The 20,342-nt window shown below is 40.0% G+C and overlaps 1 protein-coding gene across 2 annotated transcripts in view; it reads left to right on the plus strand.

Annotated features, from left to right (window-relative positions):
* SPIRE1 (spire type actin nucleation factor 1) overlaps nt 1–20,342 on the plus strand; it is a 125,542-nt gene that overhangs the window by 55,551 nt on the left and 49,649 nt on the right. For both annotated transcript variants that reach the window (XM_027452074.3, XM_027452076.3), the window contains exon 3: nt 1,132–1,368. In XM_027452074.3, the coding sequence (XP_027307875.3) occupies nt 1,132–1,368 (237 nt within the window). The remainder of the gene's footprint in view (nt 1–1,131; nt 1,369–20,342) is intronic.

The raw sequence follows: 20,342 nt of genomic DNA on the forward strand, positions 1-20,342 counted from the left end.
ACCTGGAAAAATCTACATTAAAAAAATGTGTTGACCAGGGTAGTACTGAAAGCCAGATGAGAGTAAATGGCATTTGATGACAAGGTTTGGTATGTTTAGAAATACTTCTGTTATTAAAGTTGCTCTAGTGCCAACTACTCCTACACGGGAGTCTGCTCGTTTGTGTGACACGCTAGCCATCATAACACACCAGGAAGATCAGAGATCACATGCAATAGCTCCAGTCCTACTTTCCTTGCCAGACAAGCATCTACGTTGCCTTACTGTGGTTTACTCTTGCAAGCCCATTTTCCCTTCCTTCTCCATTAATACCACTTTCCAAACTCCTCCGTTTGAAATGCCATCTCTTTACATCTCTAACAAAGCTGCTAGCTTCGGTGTTTACTGTAAGGAAAATAATTGATGCCAAGGAAGGAAACATGCATTTAGCATTTTAGGATGTTTGTGACAATTTATTGTTAGCTTTCACTGAGTAAGGGTTCATCTGCTTGCTTTGCTCTTGAAAGAGCACAAAAAGGCAACCTTGAATTCAATGAAAAATCAAGGTACAATGAATCAAAAATCATTACAATGAAATCCAGGTGTTGGTAGCTTCAGTGGAGCATGTGCAGAAGGTAAAAGAGTTCCTGTGTGCAGATGTCCCAGTGCTCAGAGAGTTAATACTCGGATGTCCACAGCTGGCTCCAGACATTTCTCAGGTCTATGGAGAAATGCAGAAAGTAAAGGCCAGTTTCCAAGTGTTGTAACCATTTGTGGGAGGATGGAGGCATTTCATGTTAAACTGTTCTTTCTTTTCATTTTATTTTTGTTTTTCCAGGAGAGAAAGATTGTATATAAAAATCTATAGTACTGGTTTTTTGAGTACTTTTTTTTTTTAGTCAAAAAGGGCCTGGATTTATTTTTATATTCTTACTTTTATTTCAAAATTTGAAATAATGACCTGTATGTTGTGTGCTACATTACTGAAGTGTTACTGTAGATAGCGGATGTTCATTTTTCTCTTTAATTTTGATGTTTGTTGTCTTCTCCATTGCTACGCTTGTAATATAAGCACCAGAAAAGAGCATTTCTAATCTAGCCTATTTGTGCGTTTGAATAGCATTAACAAATACTTCTTTTTTACTTTTATAGGTTATCGAATCCCTCGGGATTATTATATACAAAGCCTTGGACTATGGTTTGAAGGACAATGAAGAACGGGAATTAAGTCCTCCTCTGGAGCAGCTTATAGACCACATGACTAACACCACAGAAACTGATGGGGGTAGAGATGAAGGATATGATGCTCTGGACGAGGGAGTGGAGGACGATGACGATGATGACAAAGCAGAAGTTGAGGCTATTCATTCCTACAAAGATGTCATGAAGGTACAGTAATAGGCAGATAAAATGGTGTTTCACTGTTCTTATCAATGAGAAATTCAACTCTGTTTTCCGTGTTTTTGTCCACTATCATACTAGCTATGCCTTTTTTTTTTTCTGATTTTCCTGGTCATTCTGTAAAGTTTGCCTTCAATAATTACATGCAATATAGTATTTCATTATGAAAGTTAGCAACAGAAGGTCCATGATCAACTTTACTGTAGGATCTGCCATTAATATCACATTCTTATTTCATCTGTGTGCTGGATATTGAGCCTTCCAGTGTAACATCTGTTGAGTTATTTTGTGTGCACTTGGTTACTTCATGGGCTGCTTAAATTATTTCACCTTTTCATTAGTGCAGTGTTACTTTAATTATTCTTTATCAGTTCCTCCCTTTGCCTTCCTTGTCTACCGAAGCAGAGGACTGCTTCTGTAAGTGCAGCTTATTTGTATGGAGTGAGTCAGGGTGTAGTATTTCATTGATGATAATTATGATTGTGGTTCTTGACCTGAGTTGTGAGATTTGGAAATACAGCTTATGATTTTTGATTGCAACAGGTTTGCTAATGTTATCTAGGCTACTGTGAACAATGATTTAGAAGTTTTTAACCCTCTATTTTCTTTAGAGTAGAAATTTTAGAGCCCAGCGAGCCCCTTGTAGAGACAAAGGTGTTAATAAGCATGGGTTTTGTCAAAAGCTGTGTGATTGATTTGCCTCATAAGTAATCTGAGAGTTAATAGAGGTTGGAAAATTATATGTTAAATTGTACCAGTGCAATGAACACTATTATTGCTTGTACTTAAGTGCAAATCATATCTGAGGACCAGAAGCTTAGTATGGACAGAGGAATTAAGAACATAGTGGTGAAAGCTGAGAGCATCCTGAATAGCACACTGAAACCTGCCACTTCTGATGGGCTGGCCATAAAGAGGAAAGCTCTCAGGAGGTTGGAATGGAGGTAGTTTTTGTGTGAGGCTTTTGCATTTGTAGTTAAACTTGTGGTGTTATTTGGGAAAGTATCACTGACAGCCACACTCGTAAACCTGGTTAAAATTAACGCTTATGTTCCCATCCTGGAGGATTTACATCCCGCTGTTCCTGCTTTTCCCTGTGACAGGGCTCTCATGCTTCACCACCCAGCACATGGACTTGTGTCATGTATGTGTAACTGCAGTCTAGCATTTCCCCTGCCCAAACTATCGTCTTTTCCTCCCTGCAGTGGAAATGATGCCGTACACTTAAAGCTTTCGTTTTCCCTCATCCCTCAGCGCAGCAGAGGTCAGCAGGAGCCGTGAATGAAGCAGCTTTTGGCTCCCCACCGATGGGGAAGGCCTGGCCATGTGTAGGCCTGCCTCTCCCCATCGAGCCCCTTCTGCTCTTGGGCTTCCCAAGTCAGCGTCCTGTCAGCGGGAAAGAGCGAAGGTTGCTTTTCTCTCCTCTCTCTCCGCCACTCCCTTCTGCCCAGCCATCTTCCCCGAAAATGGCCAGCAGTGGAGAAGGCTGGGAGCACCCCCTGAGCCCCCGTGGGGGCTGCTCCAGCCAGCCTAGCTTTATGTCCCGAGTGGCTGCTGGAGAGGGTAGGTGCAGCGTGTCCTCTCTCCCTCCATTCTGGCACTAATGCTGTGACGTGGTGAGACAGCCAAAGGTGGATCATTAGAGGAAGTTTTGCTTGGTGTAGAGACAGCAGAGACATCTGCCTACGCAGAGCTGAGGTCAGAGGTTTGTAGAAGTGACTATTTTGCACATTCTTTACCTAATGTCTGCAAACAAGAAAAGAAGTTTGGAAAACATCTCTGGAATCCTTCGATTACACTGGTACACGTCTGAAACAAAAGAGGCATAAGAAAATGTTCAGTCAGACTTCAACCATTAAGGCTGCTGAACGGTGGCTTTTCTGGTTCAGCTTTGTCCATGAGCATCTCTGCTGGTCTGAGGCACCTGCATATTTGTGGTTGAAAATCAGCATCTTAATTTTTATCATTTTTTTGCTATTAGTTTCATATTATTCTGGAAATGTACTCCTTTTGTGATTTCACCTTAATACACTGAACTTCAGCTGTTGGTGCTATGTTATCCAAACTTTAACTCCTAACTGCCTTGGAATTCCCTTTTGTTGCTGTTGTTGCTTTTGCTTAAATTACTTGCTGCAGGCTTATCTCTATGACTTGCCTTTATTCCCTATTCTGTCTCATTAGCCCATCGACATGTCTCACCTTTATTTTCTATTCTATTTCATTAATCCATTGACAGTATTAGAACAGCAGTATCATTCTTGCCACATTTTTGGTGCCCATGCATATTTGTGTGATTTTTTTTCTTGACTCTGTACCTTTTCAAGGATAAGACCATGTTTTGGATGTGGCTTTTTTTTTTTTTTTCCTCCAGTCCTGAGCTATATTGCAGGCTACACCCTTATTTACCCACTGACTGTTTCACAACAGTAGTGTGTGGTCTTGTGACCATAAGGCTTGATTATTGTAATTCCCTCTTGGCAAGACTCACTGTGAAGCTTTCTCCTCTGCAGTCTGTAGTGAATGCCGAAGCAGGTTTGCTTGTTGAATTGAGCAACTGTCATTTTTGCCTGCCCTGCATTCTCCAAATTGCAAGCTTGAAAATTGGTAGAGGTGGGCCGTGTGCTACTCGTGTTGATTTGTAAAGTTTTTAACTATATAGTTTCCAGCATGGACATGATTTTGTCCTTGAAATGTGATTAAATCATAGAATCATAGAATCATTCAAGTTGGAAAGATTGAAAGGTTGAACATCTAGTCCAACCTTTTAATCTAGTACTGACAAGTCCACCACTACACCATGCTGCTAAGTTCTACATCTGTAAGTTTCTTAAAGACTTATTTCATCCTTCCCCAAAAAGTGCTGTTGTCAGGTCCAAGGCCTCTTTTACCTGATTTTTTTTCCTTAAATTGCTAATATGGGTGAGCCTATCTAGTGATTAAAACACAGAGATAGAGAAGATACGCATCAGGTTTTGCTGTAATGTAAATTAGGCGGGTCAATCCTGAACCCTTCCCTGACACAGAAAATTCTGAGTAATGTGGTAGATATCTACTCCCAGGAACTGGGAAAAAGGTTAGCGCTAAATAGCGCTGCCAAGGTCAGCACTGGCAAAGTTCAAGTTTGGAGAAGACAATGATGATTTTTTATGCTGCATCTCTGTATATGTGGTTGATCTGGCTTTTGATTTCCTTAGCAGGACCAACCCACTGTGCAGACTTGATCAACTCTTTTAAAAAATGTATCTATGAAGACAGGAAATATTGTTTGCCATACACTTACGTTTTTTAGACTATGATGTATTTCAGACATGGCAGACGTAGTACAAATGAAGGAAGAAATAGAGACAGAAAGGACTGGATGTTTTCAGACATCTTGTCCACGCCAGGTTTACTATGCACATATGCAAAGAAAGGTAAACTTGCATATGGGGTGATCTAAAGGGGTCTGGTGCACATCAGATTCACGTCACACGTACAGCTCAACAGGGAGCCTTGCATCAACAGAGGATATATGCAGAGTGGGCCTGGCATGCCAGGAGGTGTGTTAGGCTTGCTAAGGGTGTGTGGAGTCCTGTCATGTGGGACCTTTATCATGGCATGTTGCCCTCCCTGATATTGAAACGAGATGATGCAGTTCATCAACTTTTTCTAGAGCATGCTCAAACCCTAATTCCACTCCTAATCTTAGCATTATCTCACTCCCGATCCCACAAATCTCTGCAGTCAGATAGTCTAAGCCAGCTCCACTTCTCGTATTAACCCTGAGTTTCCTTTTAAGCTGCAGCTTAACAGTATCTGCTGGCCTGAGCCCCATCTCTAAACCCAGTTCTAGTGCTATCCTTCATTCTAAGTCAGCAACCTCTTCTAATTCCAGGTATAAATAACGCCCCATGAACTTTCTTAGTGCATTTGATACCAGGTTTTGTTCTGTGCTGATGTTTGCTAGGCTGAACGGCCATCATAGCTCTGTCATTTCTTTCAGCTTTGAACATCATCACAGCTGAATTGCTTCTGCCAGTACTCGCCCTTAGCTTAGCTCTACTTCAGAGAAGGGGTATAGCCAGTAATATCTCCAATTCAAGACACCAACCTCTCTGCTACTACCTTTTTCTTCAGACTTCATGCAGTATAAGTAAGGAGGCGGTGGTCTTCCTGAACCAATACCCTACTCTTCCTTATGTTTACCTTGCAACCCGAAAGTTAACTCAGCTTTAGCAGGAGACTTACCTGTGGCTGAGCCACACCTTGGCCCAGAGACAAATAGAGCTGGGTGGCCCCAAGGTGCTCGGTGTCCTCTGGTCCTTGGCCTCACTGAAGAAATCACTTTGAGGTCATTCACTAATAGTATTAGTTAATTCTGACCGAACATTAACTGTCATCCAGCTGCTTCTTCACAAAGATGATTTCGTGACACTTGTCCCATAGTAAGCAAGACTCATACTTGAGAAATCTCCATGCTAACCTTTTAATTTGTATGAAAATTATGAAAATCATTTTCTGAGCAGTTTGTGCAGTACTGAGTTGCCTTGCTGTAACAAATGTGAACAAGATTACAGTTTGTTGGTAGAAATTCATGTTTGTGATTTGCTCAAAGAGGAAGAAAAAGTTACGTTTCTGTGAAAAAAAAAAAAAAAAAAAAAAAAACAAACAAACATAATGTCAGCTATTTTAATTGACCTCTAAAATAAAGTTGCAAATTTACGTGATTCATGCTTTGGTAGTTTAGATGTAGAATATCTTCTTTGAGCTGGAAGGAATTGAAGTGTACAGGGGTGACACTGATGCACTTTTTTCTGCTTTCAGTACTCCTGTAGTACAGATCAACTATCTTTGGCATGTGTCGAGCTGTAGAGTAAAAGAAGAATATGTCCTGTTTCCATGCAATTGCAGGTGGGATGAAACAATCAACATTTAGATCTACATGTTCTGGAGGCACCCTTCTTGAGTGTGAGGACATATATTATTATCATGTATGTGGTATGACCCCGTATAAGTGTAATATGGGAACCTGTTAGAGAGGAACCAGAAAATGCAGTTAAAAACAAGTCTGGGCATTTGTTTATGACAGACAGTTAAAGAGTTCATGTGGCTGGAATTCGGAGGCCCATCATTTTGCCTAGTTCGTGAGGTTAGAATTAGTAAGATGCAGCTTTCTGCAAGTGTAATTCTCTTTAGGGCTGGATTGGCTTTATTATTTTTATATGAGCCTGCAGAGCAGTATTTATGCATCATTTCAAAACAACCAACTTGCAGTGTACCCTGTCACTCTGTCTGAAGCTGCTGCAGATTTTGGAACCTTACTGAGATGGTAAGCAATGCCCCAAATATCAGGTTATTTTATATTAAAAAGAAATGCAACAGTGCTGGGAATTTGTGAAAATTATTACGCTCCAAGATAAAAAGTGGTCAGCTCTCTTTGTTTGTGTCCTGTTCTTAGCATACTCAAATGTCACATGCTTATCTTTATTTTGGTGTATCTTGTTTTAGAAAAAGGCAATTTGTGTGTCTGAATGTTGATGGGGTGATATAATCAGTGGGTTGGAAGTCCTCCTGTGCTGACCAAAAGTTAATCATCTTCTACCTCTGGATCTTCAGTTGTGCATGCAGTCCTGGTGCATGAGACCCTTGTTCTAATGTTGGGGAACCTCCCGAACCAACCACTGGGTTTCTGGAAGTGCCAATATCTAGTTTTACCTAGTTTTTGTACCTCTTCAGTTTTGAGAGGGGCAGGCTCTCCTTTGGGTATATCTGTTTGCACTTTATCTCTTTGTAAGCTAGAAAGAAACCCAAAGACCTCCCCAAATGATTTTGTGAACACACCCTCATGCCACAGGGCTGTGACATGTTAGCCTTTGGGAGGATCTCCATGGTTGGCACTGGTCTGAGCCGGTAGGTGGCTTGTTTTGGCACACTGCCTGACCAAAATCTTTGCTGGAATCTTCACACCAGAGCTTCTGGTTCTTGGACCTCTTGGCGACCCCTCTTCTCTCTGTGCTACATTCACAGAAGTGGGACCTCTGCGTTCAGCCATGTAAAGTCCCAAAGACCAGTGCTCAAAACCCATTCTTAGGAGACTTAAAAACATTCCCTTTTGGGCTCCAGCCTTCTCAAGGCATGCTGACTGAGAGCACACATTTTTGGGTCAACTACTCCATGTCTTCAGACAGATGCACAGACATTGTGAAGGTCCAGGAGAACAATTTGTCAGATTTGGTTAACAAAGGGATATATAGATCTTGACAAAATCAGGCCCATCCAGGGGCACTTTCTTATTCCTTCACCATTCTTTGAACCAATTCTGAGTTGTCTTAAAAATGCAGTAAACCTGCTCTTTTTTTTCTTGCCCAAGCCTTGTATGTCATGGCTATTGATTCAAACCATAGCAGGTTTCTTCTGTCTGTTCTGTCACTTTGGCTAACATCCTTATCACTTGTACTTAGTCAAAGCATCACAAAAGGTTTTTCTGTTTGTTTGATTTGTTCTTTAACCTCATCAGATTGTTCTGATTCTTCTGTTTTGCCATAAGACTCCTCGAACATTTGTGCAGACACAAGCAAAGGACTGGAGGAGTAAACTGTGCTGCTGGCTGAGCCATGAGAGGGTCTGGAGCTTCGGCACTGTGCAGGCACAGGGAGCTGAGCTGAGAACAGAGTCTGTATGTGTTGTTGGTTTTAAAATAAAGTCGTTTAACAATAATAGTGTGGTTTTGATATGGAGGGCTTTCTAAACAGCTGCAGAGCAAGTAGTGTGACAGCAGAGGACTCTGCAAGTGAAAGTAGAAGTAGTAGTAATTTTGTACTGATCACAACTTTTACTTTTAGAGGTTTTTTCTGTTTTTGCTTAGAAACACATTATACCAAATGTACTCATGAGGAAGCTGCCCCACAGGATTTAGGCCTTTCCATCAAAAAACAACAACAAAGGGCATTTTTTTTTTCTTGCTTTAGTAATTCTTATATAAAATGGTTGAAATATCCCTTACGTTGATGACGACTTAGCTGGATTAGAGTGTTTTATTCCAGATTGAGATAGAAACTAAAGTCACCTTTTCTGCAGTGATTTTTGCGTTCCCATTACGGCTCATAGTAATGCATCAACGCCGGTTAAAAAAACCTGGTACCCATAATTCACATAATTATACTGGTATAACCTGTCCAAGGTCTAAAATAGTCTGAGGAATCCAAGGAGTTGTCCAACAAAAACAGGAAACACAGATTGAGTGTTCAGATAGTTTTTATACATTGGTAAGTTAGAATAGGTCTGAAATCTGTGTGTGGCCTTTAGGTCTTTATGCATCTAAAAGAAGCAGAGCAAGGCATGGACTTTTTTTCTCATCTGTTTTTTTTGCTGCAGTTGCTATAAATAATTTATACATGGGTACAAATAAAGTTCCAGCTTTCAGTAGAAGGATTCTTTGGTGGCAATGGTGTCCCACACTGCATAAAATGCAGAATTTTTCATTAAAGAGCTCTGGTTTTCTGTTTAAAAATATAAATGTCCGAAATGTGCAAAGCAATCTGTCAGAAATAACACGCTGATTATGAGGTTTAATCCGAATTATCGAAGAACATGTATTATCCTGTGCTGCCTAAAATGGACTCAGGAGGCCAAAACAGATCAATGAGTGTTTACTTCCATGAGGTACGTTTTGTTTGATTGGATTAATCTGAAATGCTAACTAATGAGTGGAAATCAGGGTAATGGTTGGTCAATTAATACCGTAACATTGTAGTGACCTGTTACGAAGTAAAAAAGAGCAGAGCTGCCCTTAATTACCAAAGTGGCCCTATCTTCTCGGCCCTGCAGAGTGGCTCTGGCACTCGGCCAGGGAGTGCAGACTGGCAGTGCAATCTGTCCAGAGCTGCCCGATCAGCTCGAGAGTCTCTTCAGCTTGCAAATGCCTCCCCTCTCCGGGTGTTGAAACTGATAAGAGCACAGAAGGCCATGAAGGATTTCTCAGATTCACTGTCATGTCATGTTCATGCCATGCCAGCATCCACTAGGGAACGTCCCAGGTACCTTACCAGTACTGCTTGTAGCATTTACATGATGTATGTGATACCTGCGGTAGTAGACAAGTGAATTAATGGTGACATGCAGAATTGCTGTGCAGCATTTTCTCTCATACAGTGCTATGTGTTGAAAATCCCCAGTAGCTGCACTTGCAGACCATGTTCAGAACAGTAGATGACCTTGTTTCTGCAGTTTGAGGTTGTCCATATGCAGCTCGTGTCTGAAACAGGCAGGATGAGCATTCTTGTTTTAATGCTCAAAGGATACAAGAGAAGCAGGATTTATGGGGGGGCAACTGATACATCTGGGTGAAAACACCTTATCCCTGAAATAAAGGCATGAATGGCAGGGTCTCCAACTCTTGTCTGCTATCAAGTGTGTAGTCTAACTTTTGTAAGGTGAGAGAGGTGAAGAAGAAAAGAGCCAGTGGAAGCTTTGTCTTTTCCTCTTCTTGCCAGGACACGAATGACCAGGTTTGAGGATGCTCAGAATGTTTTCTTGTTAGTCTTGTGTCAGACCCATGGGTATTTCAGTTGTTAATGTTGTGTCATTATGTAAAATTATGTTTATATTAAAGTTTGGTGTCACTATGAGGACGATTTCACTGCATTGTAAAAGAAAAGGGAAGCAGCATAGTTGCTACAAAATTCCTTAATTCCTGATAGAGGCATATTGTGCTACAACAGCAACATGGGAAAAGTGAAGAAACTGAGCAAGGGCCCTTTAATTAAGCCACTGTGATCTTCTTGCTTTTGAATTATTCAAGAGGGAGCCTTGGGCTTCAGGCAAAGTTCCTTTTGGTGTATTTGTTTCAGTGCTGGTAACAGTAGTAAAAGAAATGAAACATTTGGAGGAAAGTTGTTTGAATTGACTTAAAAGTACCACTAATTTTCCAGAATAATAAACTCTCTGTTTGAGCTAGACGATTTTTTTTAATATGTTCTTGTTTGTTGTGTTACCGTGATGCTATTTTCTGCTCCCCTTTTCTTAGTGTACTGTTGCATGCTGTATTTTAGAAAAAAATATTTGAGTGAGATAAGGACATTTAATACAAAGAAATAAACTGTGTGTTAGATAGTACTGACCCCTGAAGATCTGAATCTAAAAGTCAGAATTTATCTCAAATACTGGTCTTGAAGACGGGGAACGTTTTACATTTCTTAATGAAAATAATTTTACAGTAGGTTTTTGTTTAAAAGACGTGGTTGCAACATTTTTAAATAGTATTGTAAGTGAAGTAGTCTTACAGAGTGGCTTTCAAAAGACTGTTTCAGGTTTCATAGCCCTGATTGTATTTTAAAGGATTGATTTGTAAGTATTTTTAATGAAATAACACAGTGGGAAAACAAGTATTTTTCTGGGTGATAGTTTCCTTGGATTTCTTAGGTAGTTTTATCTTTGCCTTGCTGCATTGCTTGGGCTTTACATTCTCAAAGAAACTCCTTGACTGTATCTACCAAGTTTGGCAGAGCATTTGTTGAAGAGAAGATGTAGACCAGCCTGGAAGGTATATGAAGACAGCAGGCATGGGAATTGAGGGCTTTTGCTGAGTAGTGTCCATCACTACTGGTCATCCAAACAAAAGAAGAAGATATAGCTGATTGGCAAGGGCAGAGGGCTAAGTGCTCCTTCTAAGGGAAGCCAGCAATGGGGGCAATGCTTCATACACAGGTCTGAGTTTGCCTTGTTTGAAGTCTGTGAAGAAGACACTTGGAAACCTGGTTTGATGGAAAACAGAGGGTTGTTGTTTTGCTTTGTTTTGTTTTTCTGTTTTTCCTGTGGAGTGAACAAAACCTTCTGCTTTATTTATGTGCTTGCTTCTGGGAAAAAAGAGGATCGAAGCTTGACTTTAAACACTAAATTAAACTAGGAGTTTGTTTTATTGTTTTTGAGTTCCTGGTGGCAAGGAAGAGCAAGACACTTTGAGTGATCGAACCCAAAAGACATAACTATGTCTTTTTTGCCTGGCTTACCCTTAAGGCAAAGGAAGCTTGGAGCTAGGACAAGAAGGTCCTAATGAGCAATTGTATTTGCTTTTCCTTTTTGGCATGCCTAGATTTCTTGAGGTGAACAGTAAGATCAACACTTGTGAGGTTGCTCTAGACAAGATGAGAATTATTTGCTAAGAAATAATAATTAAAAAAAGGGTCTTTATGAACTGTTCTCTTCTAATCAATTCATGCTGATCAGTCTACTGTACCGTGTGTAGCAAGCCCCCATCTATGTATTTTATACATTTACACACACTTGTAAAGGTAGATGTAAAGTATCATTGTCCTCAATCCACTATTTAAAATTGAAAGATTATAAGGTGATAATTGAAAACATGGCAGAGAAGAGCCATAGGGTTTGTTTTTTTACAAAAGCTTTGACTTCTGTGGCAGCATGTAATATTAACAAACAGATGAAAAAACTCTGAAGTTCAGGAGAGTATTAGTCAGCATGATTTATTAAGGCTTTTCATGTCTGGACGGAGGAATTGTGTCACAGTAGAAATATTTTTAATGGCTCAAAGGTAAAAAGTAGAAAATATGTTTTCCAGGCAGCACATACACAAAAAAATCAGTAGTTTAATTTTTCTTTTCTGTTTGTAATTTCTTATAAATCTATATAGGAAGTGAAGGGATTCATGTGCCTTAGCATGATCAAGAAAACTAGGGAAAGCTTGTGTAAATCCTTTTAATGTAATTTTAAAGCTGCTCTGAACATGACAAGTGTTTTAGTGAATTATGTTGATGGGCAGGTTTCATTAATTAAGTGATGTCATTTGGTGTCTTAAAGATTCTTCATTCTGGGCAGTGTAATTGGAGGTCAACACATAGTCTGCTTTCCTTTGAAATTAACCACTGTTCTCTTTTTAAGAATGTGATGTCAGCCTTCCTAACATCTGAATGTGTTAGGGGGCAAAGAAGGGGGTGCTGATGGCAGCGCGTTGTCCTGGAAATGGTGTCTTGTGTTCAGAGCCAAAGGCACTTGGCCATGGATTTTCCAATGAAGAATCCGTTTGCAGGTTGCCAAAAGCACTGGGCTGCATGGTGCCAGCTTCAGGAGAAATGGTGAAATCTTCATGCCAGAGCTTTTATATATTTATATTTATATTTATATTTATATTTATATTTGCCTCCAGTTCTGCCATTTTGAGATGAGGAGGCCCTACCTCCTGCTTAAGCAGTCTGTCAGCCGTGGAGAACCTTTAAGTTCAAACAAATTGCAAAACAGCTGCAAATAACATATCGTTGAACACCTTTTCTTTTTTTTTTTTTTTTCCCCAGTTATTCCTCCCTGGGCCTGTTTTTTGTCACGAGTGCCTGGAGGAGGAAGGAGGGAGATGGGAACCACCCCCCTCTTTGGGGAATGGCACCCCCCTGCCTGCTCACACTGATCAAGCGATCACTTAAAGCAGGAAGGGTGTTTCTGTCACCTCCAGGACACTTTCTGCTATAAAAAAAATGGGTCTGGAGAGGTCTGTAATCTCCCAGCAGATAATAATTCTGCCTGGGTGCGGGGAGCAAACTGCTGAGGTGAGGTAACTGGTGAGGTAACTAGGCCATCCCCCACTAATCTCTGTTGTCTTATGTGCCTACCACAATAACGTGATTAGTAATTTTCTTTACCGCTTGGACAGATAAAGATAACCTTGCTAATTTGGCAGCCACTGAGGTCTTTTAATAAAGATGCTGTAAGCAAGATGCTTTCTTGGCAGCTCTCTGTTGGTGTCTCGTAGAGTTTGAGGGAACTGGGGCCCCCTTTGCTTTCCCCCACCCTCCATTTACATTTGAAGTCTTCTTTCTTGTGGGACCCTAATATATACTTAACAGTACTGCTAAGTCCTGTAGAACCACTTAATTTGGGGCTTTTTGACAGGACAGTAATGTTTTCAGCTGTCTTTGCTGACAAAACAAGCTGCAAGCTTTCACACTCATCAGTTTTATGCTAGGCTCTTTGTAGATGTGATGGCACATCCTAAATCCAGTTTACAGCTGTCAACAAACTCCAATTTAGCCACTTTGCCAGCATCTTAGATTTGTCCCTCCATCTATCACAGTCAAGCCCTTCTATATGAAGCTGATATTAAACAGGCTTTTGTCTTGCCTAAGGTAGTAAGGTGTAGTAAGGATTTTTGCATGTGCATTTCTGGTTACTTGTGCTTTGCTCTTAAGTCTTACTTGTTTTCAAAATAACTGCCCCGAGTTTTATCCCTCAAAACTGTCTCTCTCATGAAAAATGTCGGTACAAAAAAGAGCTACCTAAGAGAAACAATTGGTTTTTGACTAAATACAGGAGAGTGCTCTGCAGTGATCGCCTCTTTGATAACCCTACTCTCCACGGATTGAGGTCACTACAGTATTAATTACCACCCAGAGATTCAATTCCTTTTTATGTTTCTTCTTTGGAAGGCATTGGTAAACGTATCATGAAAAGGCATCTATTTCAATGGACTTGTAGTAGATGCCTCTGCAAGTGCCAGTGGTTTTAAAGCTAACTTTGAAGTTGAAAAACTGAGCTGGGAGTTCCTGCCTCCCTTGCAGAGATAGGTCTTTCATGATATGTAACTGAGAACAGGTAAATAATTATCTATGGCACAGGTCCTTGGAATACTTGGCATGAAATGGTTTAATTATTTTGAGAGCTCTGTTTGAAAACAAAGCTCTCATGCAGTGGTTGACTGGAGAATTAGGAAAGTGATTAGCCTCTCTCCATCTTCTCCTTTTCCCTTCAGATAATAAGCTTTTGATGAAGGGCTGGCTTGTAGCTTGGTTGTGGTGTGTGTATGTATGTTTTTTGTTTTTCCTTAAATCTTCTGTGTCAAGGATGTATCCCTTTAACTGTAGAATGTTTGTTTCCACAAGACTCTTTCGTGGATAAGAATGGTGAGGCTTACGTGATGTGGTTGCAATAAGCTAAAGTGCAAAATTATTTTATCTGATTTAAAAGCAATGTAATAAGAGTTGGGAATACCCATCAGATAATTAAAGGTATGTTTTTTTTCTGTTCCAGTGCTTTTTTTTTTTTTTTTTTGAGAATGCAAAGGAATTTCTTTTCAAAGTAATACTCAGCATTTTCAATTACAAGTAGTTATCTTTAAAAATACAACATATTTTGTTTGGTTTTGCAATCAGAGACTGGCCAAAGCTTTGCTTTCTTCTACAAGTGGCATATTTTGGCATAAGGAAGCTCACTTATAGTAAAAAAAAAAAAAAAAAGGCAAAAATTAGGGAAGAATAAATGCTTCTGAATATAGTTTGTCAGCAAGAGAGGATATCTCGTGCTTTCTATCTTTGGGTTCTCATCTTCTGTTATATATTTTTTGGCCTTGTTAGAAAGAAAGACTCATTCCTATCCCAGCGAGTCATGATATTAAAATAAAATTAATGTTAATAAATTTTAAGATTGGGGCAAGAGGTCAGCCTTTATTTTGCCCTAGAATCTCCACCGTCTCTTAATTAGAAATAATGAACATTACATTTCATATGTACTCCTATGAGTCTGGGACCTAAGATTTCCAGAAACAATTCCAATTACTACAAGACTTGTAATAACTCCCTACAGTTGTTCAATCCAGATTTTCAAAAAGAGATTGCAAGCTTTTATGGAAATAGAAGTGCAAATGAACCCACAAAGCAGAGATATAATGGAAAAATAACGTACCATTCTATATGGGTTTTTTTGATCCAAAGGGTTTTTTTATTTTCTTAATCAGAAAAGCTTCCTGACCAATGCAGTTAGCTTTGTATCCGGCAAAAGAGGAATGATAAATTCAGAGTGTCACAAAGATGAGAGAACACGTGCAGGCTGTGAGGCATCTACTGCGATGCAGCCCCTGTAGTGACTGCAGTCTCCACAGCATAGACTTCGGGTCGTTTTGGGTATATGAAGAGGCCCTGAGTGTTTGTCAGAGTGGTGGTTCTACTTCTAATGCTGCCACAGGCAAGAAATGTGTGGAGGCCAAGAAGAGCTTTAGGGCTGCCTTTCCCTCACCTCTCTGAGCAGTCAGGGCAGTATAAACACCATCTGCAGCCCCTACAGGTGGTTAATCCCACCTGTGTAAAGGACGTATGTCAAACCCACTGATGCTAGATAATTCGATTTCTAGTAATTACCATACTAGAGGCAATTTCCAGGAATAACGTGTGCATAGAGGAGGTGGACAAAGAGCTCTCCACCACCTGAAATGGGGTGAATTGAGGAGAAAATAACACCTTTTGAGTTCCATCTTACTGGATATCTTCTTTTGCTTGAATAAGCAAGGATATGTATTTGGTTCAGAAATACAGTATTTTATTTCTGATGAAAATACAATACATTGTGTATTAAATAATTTCCTTCAAATTTATCTTAAAGTGGCATATGATTTAAGTATTAACATTTATGTAACTGATTTGTTTTATAAGACAATTGTAAATGGAGATTCAATGGCTAAAAATTTTAAGCATGCTTTCTTAGAAGAAGAGGAGGAAGAATTTTTCTGTAGGCATTCTGGTGCCATCAGTTTCAAGACTTGATTTCCCTGACAAAGGTACTACAAATAAGGAGTACAGCATACATAAAGGAATGGCTTTCCATATGCTGAGATCTAACGAAAGCAAAACGAGACTGGTTAGAAGTTGCTGGATTTATTCATTGGGAATGAAGTTTAAAAGCTTGTTATGTTTAGTAATGCAGGTTGTTTGGTTATGCAGCTGGAAATCTGTTTTTTTGGATAGGAATGAAAAGTCATGCTTCAGGACAAGACATGAAAGCAAATTATTATTATGCCTACCAAGAGAAGTTTCAGTGCTTTACATAAAAATAAACAAGCTTCCCACACACATACATGTTAAAGCTCTATACACAAACTGTAAATTGCTGCCCAGGAAAGTGCATGTTTTTATTTTAGCTGATATATTTTAATTGGTTTTTAAGTGCCTCATGAATAATACTGCTTTGCATTAATACACTGTCTCATACTTACTGAGTATGCAAACATCTGAACTGTTTAATAATGAGATTAATGGGCATTATTGAAAAATTGGTGTAGAAACAATCTTGTCTGTGTTATTCTCCCTTTCTTTTCTGTATGTATCAGTGAGATTGAGTTTTCTGATTTAAGAGTCATTCCCAGCTATTCTGTTGTCTTGTTATTTTTTTTCCTCTTTTATTCTTCACTGCTTTTCCAGAGATGCCCTGTTTTGTTCAGGCTTGCACTGAAGGCACTGACTGCTTTCTGTGTTTGTGTGGAGGCCTGGGGAGAGGGAAATGGAGAAGGGCGTCTGTGCTGTTCTCATTCACTGCCACGTACGCCGAGCATCCGGGTACAAAACCAACTCTCTTCTCTTCTCTGCTGAGCAGAAGCAGTAGGTCCAGTAAGAAGGCACCTGCCAGTCCTAAGGAGGACCTGAGAAGCATGTCTGACAGCCATACAAAATCACATTGCAGGGCTGCAACTCGTTGCTATCAGTTGTTCGGGTCTAAGTTATTTAATAATGTAAAGGGTGTTTCCACAGTTTAATGGGCTGCTAGTTAAACAACTGTGCAGGTAACCCTGGTAATATGTACAGACACTCCCCTTCTCCTTTAATTATCCGATCTTATCACGTTTCCCCATCTACGCTTCTACTCCACTTCTGAAGCGAGCTTCCTCACCGAGATGCCTCCATCCCATCCTTCACGCTGCTGCTCTGCAGGAAAGGCAGATAAATGCGTGAGTGGTGCAGATGAGAGCTGCTGAGTGTACACAGAGCTGTTGCCTTGTTATGAGGCAGACAGCTTTAGAAAATGGTTGCTGCTGACAGGCTAACGAGTGGCTTTGCTGTATGTTGCAGGGGTTGACATTTACTGTAGGAAAAAAGGGGGGAAATATCATTTGTAGGATTTCACCCTTGCTCATCAATAATCCCATTGATGTTCCACTGAATAGTCAAAGAACAAGAGCTAGCAAATTCAGATTGCTGCATATTTATATTATTAATTCCTCCATTATTCTGCTAAGGAACAACGGAGCACAGTTTCTCTGAAACTGGGGGAGAATGCAGAATTGGTTTTCACTTAATTGGCTCCTTTGAAACAAGCTCCTTTGGGAAGCAGGATGTTGTTAGTCCAGAGGCACTGCAGAAAAACAGGCTAGCAGTACACACAACACATTCTAGCACAGCTGTATGCTGGGGGTATATTTGAGGTGTAATAATGGCTAAATAGCTTTCAAGAAGAAACATGAATTTACATGAAGGCAGCTTTGTCGAGAAGTCTGCAGTAGCACATAAAATTAGTTAGACATTTAAAAATTAATGTTGTCAAATTACCTGGTGGAGATACCTTCTCACAAAAATACCTGCTGACCTTCATTTGAAGTCTTTATTTTGATGGTCAAAAAGTCAAGTTACTTAGGAAGCTAACAGTAGAGTAAGAATAAGGATCACTGAGCATGAAAAATATGGGATCAGGCTGACAAATAGTCTGTAATGTATACAGTAGTGCCATTTCCCTTTCTTAACACCCATGAAAGTTTTAAATGCTGTCAGAAGTGTTAGCAATTGTGTTCGGTATTTGTGAGACTTTTTCTTCCTAAATTTGGCATCATGTAAATGTAACAGAGTGAAAACCATCCTCACCTTTAATTTGTTTCTGTTGTTGGAAAAGGTTCAAGTTTATAAATGAGACAAGTCAGTGAGGTGTTAGTTTTGTGTTGCTGTCTTACTGAAATTTTATCAAGATTGTCATCGCCGCTTAAATTGTCTCCTATCAAGGAGAAGTAGTTAGGCCTATTTTCAAACAGTTGTGAAATGTACTAAAGTGAATCATCACGCTCAGCTTCTGAAGACAATTGGTACCTGTAAGAAATGTCAGGACGGGTATTCTTTTTAGAAGAAAATAGTTGAGTTGAGGAGAGCCCTTTGCTGTGCACCAGTTTCATACTGAGTGTTGTTGAATTGCTCAAGTTTGGCTTTTTTATATTCAAAGATAAATTCAAAAATAAACACACATTTCAGTGTAGGAAATGGTACTTCAGCCTTCCCAAACACAGTCTACCCACGAGAATCTTTCTCTTTTTCTTCCACGCCGAACTAAGTTTTGATTCAGGAGAGCATTTGCAAATGTTTGTTAGCCCATTCCTGTTCGGCATTTCAGTTTATACGTAAATAATTTGCTTGAAGCCTTTAATCCTCAGAGGTTGCAGAGCTGAGCATGGTTAACGATGATACAGACAACCGGACACTTCTTTAAGGATCCAGAATCCAGAGCACTGTTTTCAGTCCTTTTGTCATCTAATTCCCACGTGCAGTTTTGATTTGCATTTCAGTTGCTATGTTTTTTCCTCTTTTCATGATCCTGCAAGAGGGAACCAAGGCAGGCCATTATTTAGTCAAGCTGTACCTGTTATTGTTAAGTGCAGTCGCTTTGGTGGTTCATTTAGTTTTTCATATTAGAAAAATCACTGAGGTGAAAATGTGTATGATAGGCCATATTATGGGGAGGACTGACTTCTGATCGTGTGCAACAGAGCTGTTAAGCACTACACGGTTTTTCTCTTGTCCACCTCAAAGCAATGGAAAAAATGGAAAACAACAAATCCCCGTGTGAGGGGAAAGCCTTACCGGATTGCTAGGGAGCACTTCAATAATGAGGTAGGTCTGCTTGACACCACAAACAGTAGCTATTTGCATCACTTTTCACAAATTGCCTCTTCCTTGAGGTGTGAAATTAATTAGGAACTCACACGTTGAGCAATTGGACATTCCACTGCTCTTGCGACTGATCATTTGAAAGATCTGTGTAAAATTCACAAAAGGCTCTGAAGGCAGCTGTACAGGAATCGTAACTTTCTCTGAATACTTTCTGTACTTTCCGTGAATTTGTTCATTGATTTTGTGGATTAATAGCTGACTCTGCTCCCATTCCTTTTGCATTACCACAGTCTTACCTCATTAGTCTTCCCCTGAAGTCCTTTATCGCAGTACCTCAGGGATCAGCTCATTCTTGGCCCACTGCAGTTATAAGCCGTGGAGCCAGGGGCAAATCTCTGCCCAGAAAGCTTGGGAGAGCAGCAGGAAGGTGAGTGGCTCCCTCCAGGTCCTGTGAAACCTGCCTCAAAACTAGCACTGAGCAAAAGTCCCTTGTACAAAGCACAAGTGTGGTTGTAGCAGGCAGGACCATCTTCCAGACTCCTGTCAAACCACATCTAGGTGCTCTGAACAGTCCATCCCTGTAACTTTATTCTGGATAATAAACTAAACAAGTGCTAGGTTGACTTGTACAAATACACAGGTGTTGTTTCAAGCAAGATTGTCTGCTTTTCAGTGCCGGGCTTCGATGCTCCCTGAAGTTCACATTAATAGGAATAAAATTACATATATATATATTATTTTTTTAAAACAAAACAAATCACTACCCCAAAATAATCATGAGGTCTAGTTCATGTGCACGGAGACAAAATCTTTCTGAAAGTAACCTTGAGCTGGGAGGACAATCTCAAGCTGAGTTTTATTCTTGGAGCCTGTTGCAGCGCAGTGCTGCAGAGGATGAGGCCAATGCCCAGTCCAGTTGCATGTTCAGTGATCTGTTGGTTACAAGTCATTTCTTCTAGTTGGTTAAGAAAAAAGCATAGTTTTTAAGTCTTATGTTAATACTCCAGGGCTTTAAAATCACTTAACAAGCCTGGCATTTGCAGCCTGGTAGTGCGTTTTGCATAATATCAATAGCTTGCCTTTGTGTCCCATGGGAAAAAAAAGAGATCCTTTTATTCTCTGTGGCACATTCATTCAGGCACTCTGCCCGAGATGATTGCAAGTGGAAACACTGTTTGTCTTCTAAAATCTGAATTCCAAAAAGCCAGGTGTTTGGGTAAAGTTTGCAGCATGTATTGAGCCAAATAGAAGGTTTTGCAAAACCTACCTGGATTTTAGTGGATGAGTCTGCTGTGAGAATGCATTGTAATTTTATGTGGTCCCTAATGTTGAAATGCATCCAAGAAA

Source organism: Anas platyrhynchos, chromosome 2 (genome assembly GCF_047663525.1).
Source record: "Anas platyrhynchos isolate ZD024472 breed Pekin duck chromosome 2, IASCAAS_PekinDuck_T2T, whole genome shotgun sequence".
In the NCBI taxonomy this organism is placed as follows: Eukaryota; Metazoa; Chordata; class Aves; order Anseriformes; family Anatidae; genus Anas; species Anas platyrhynchos.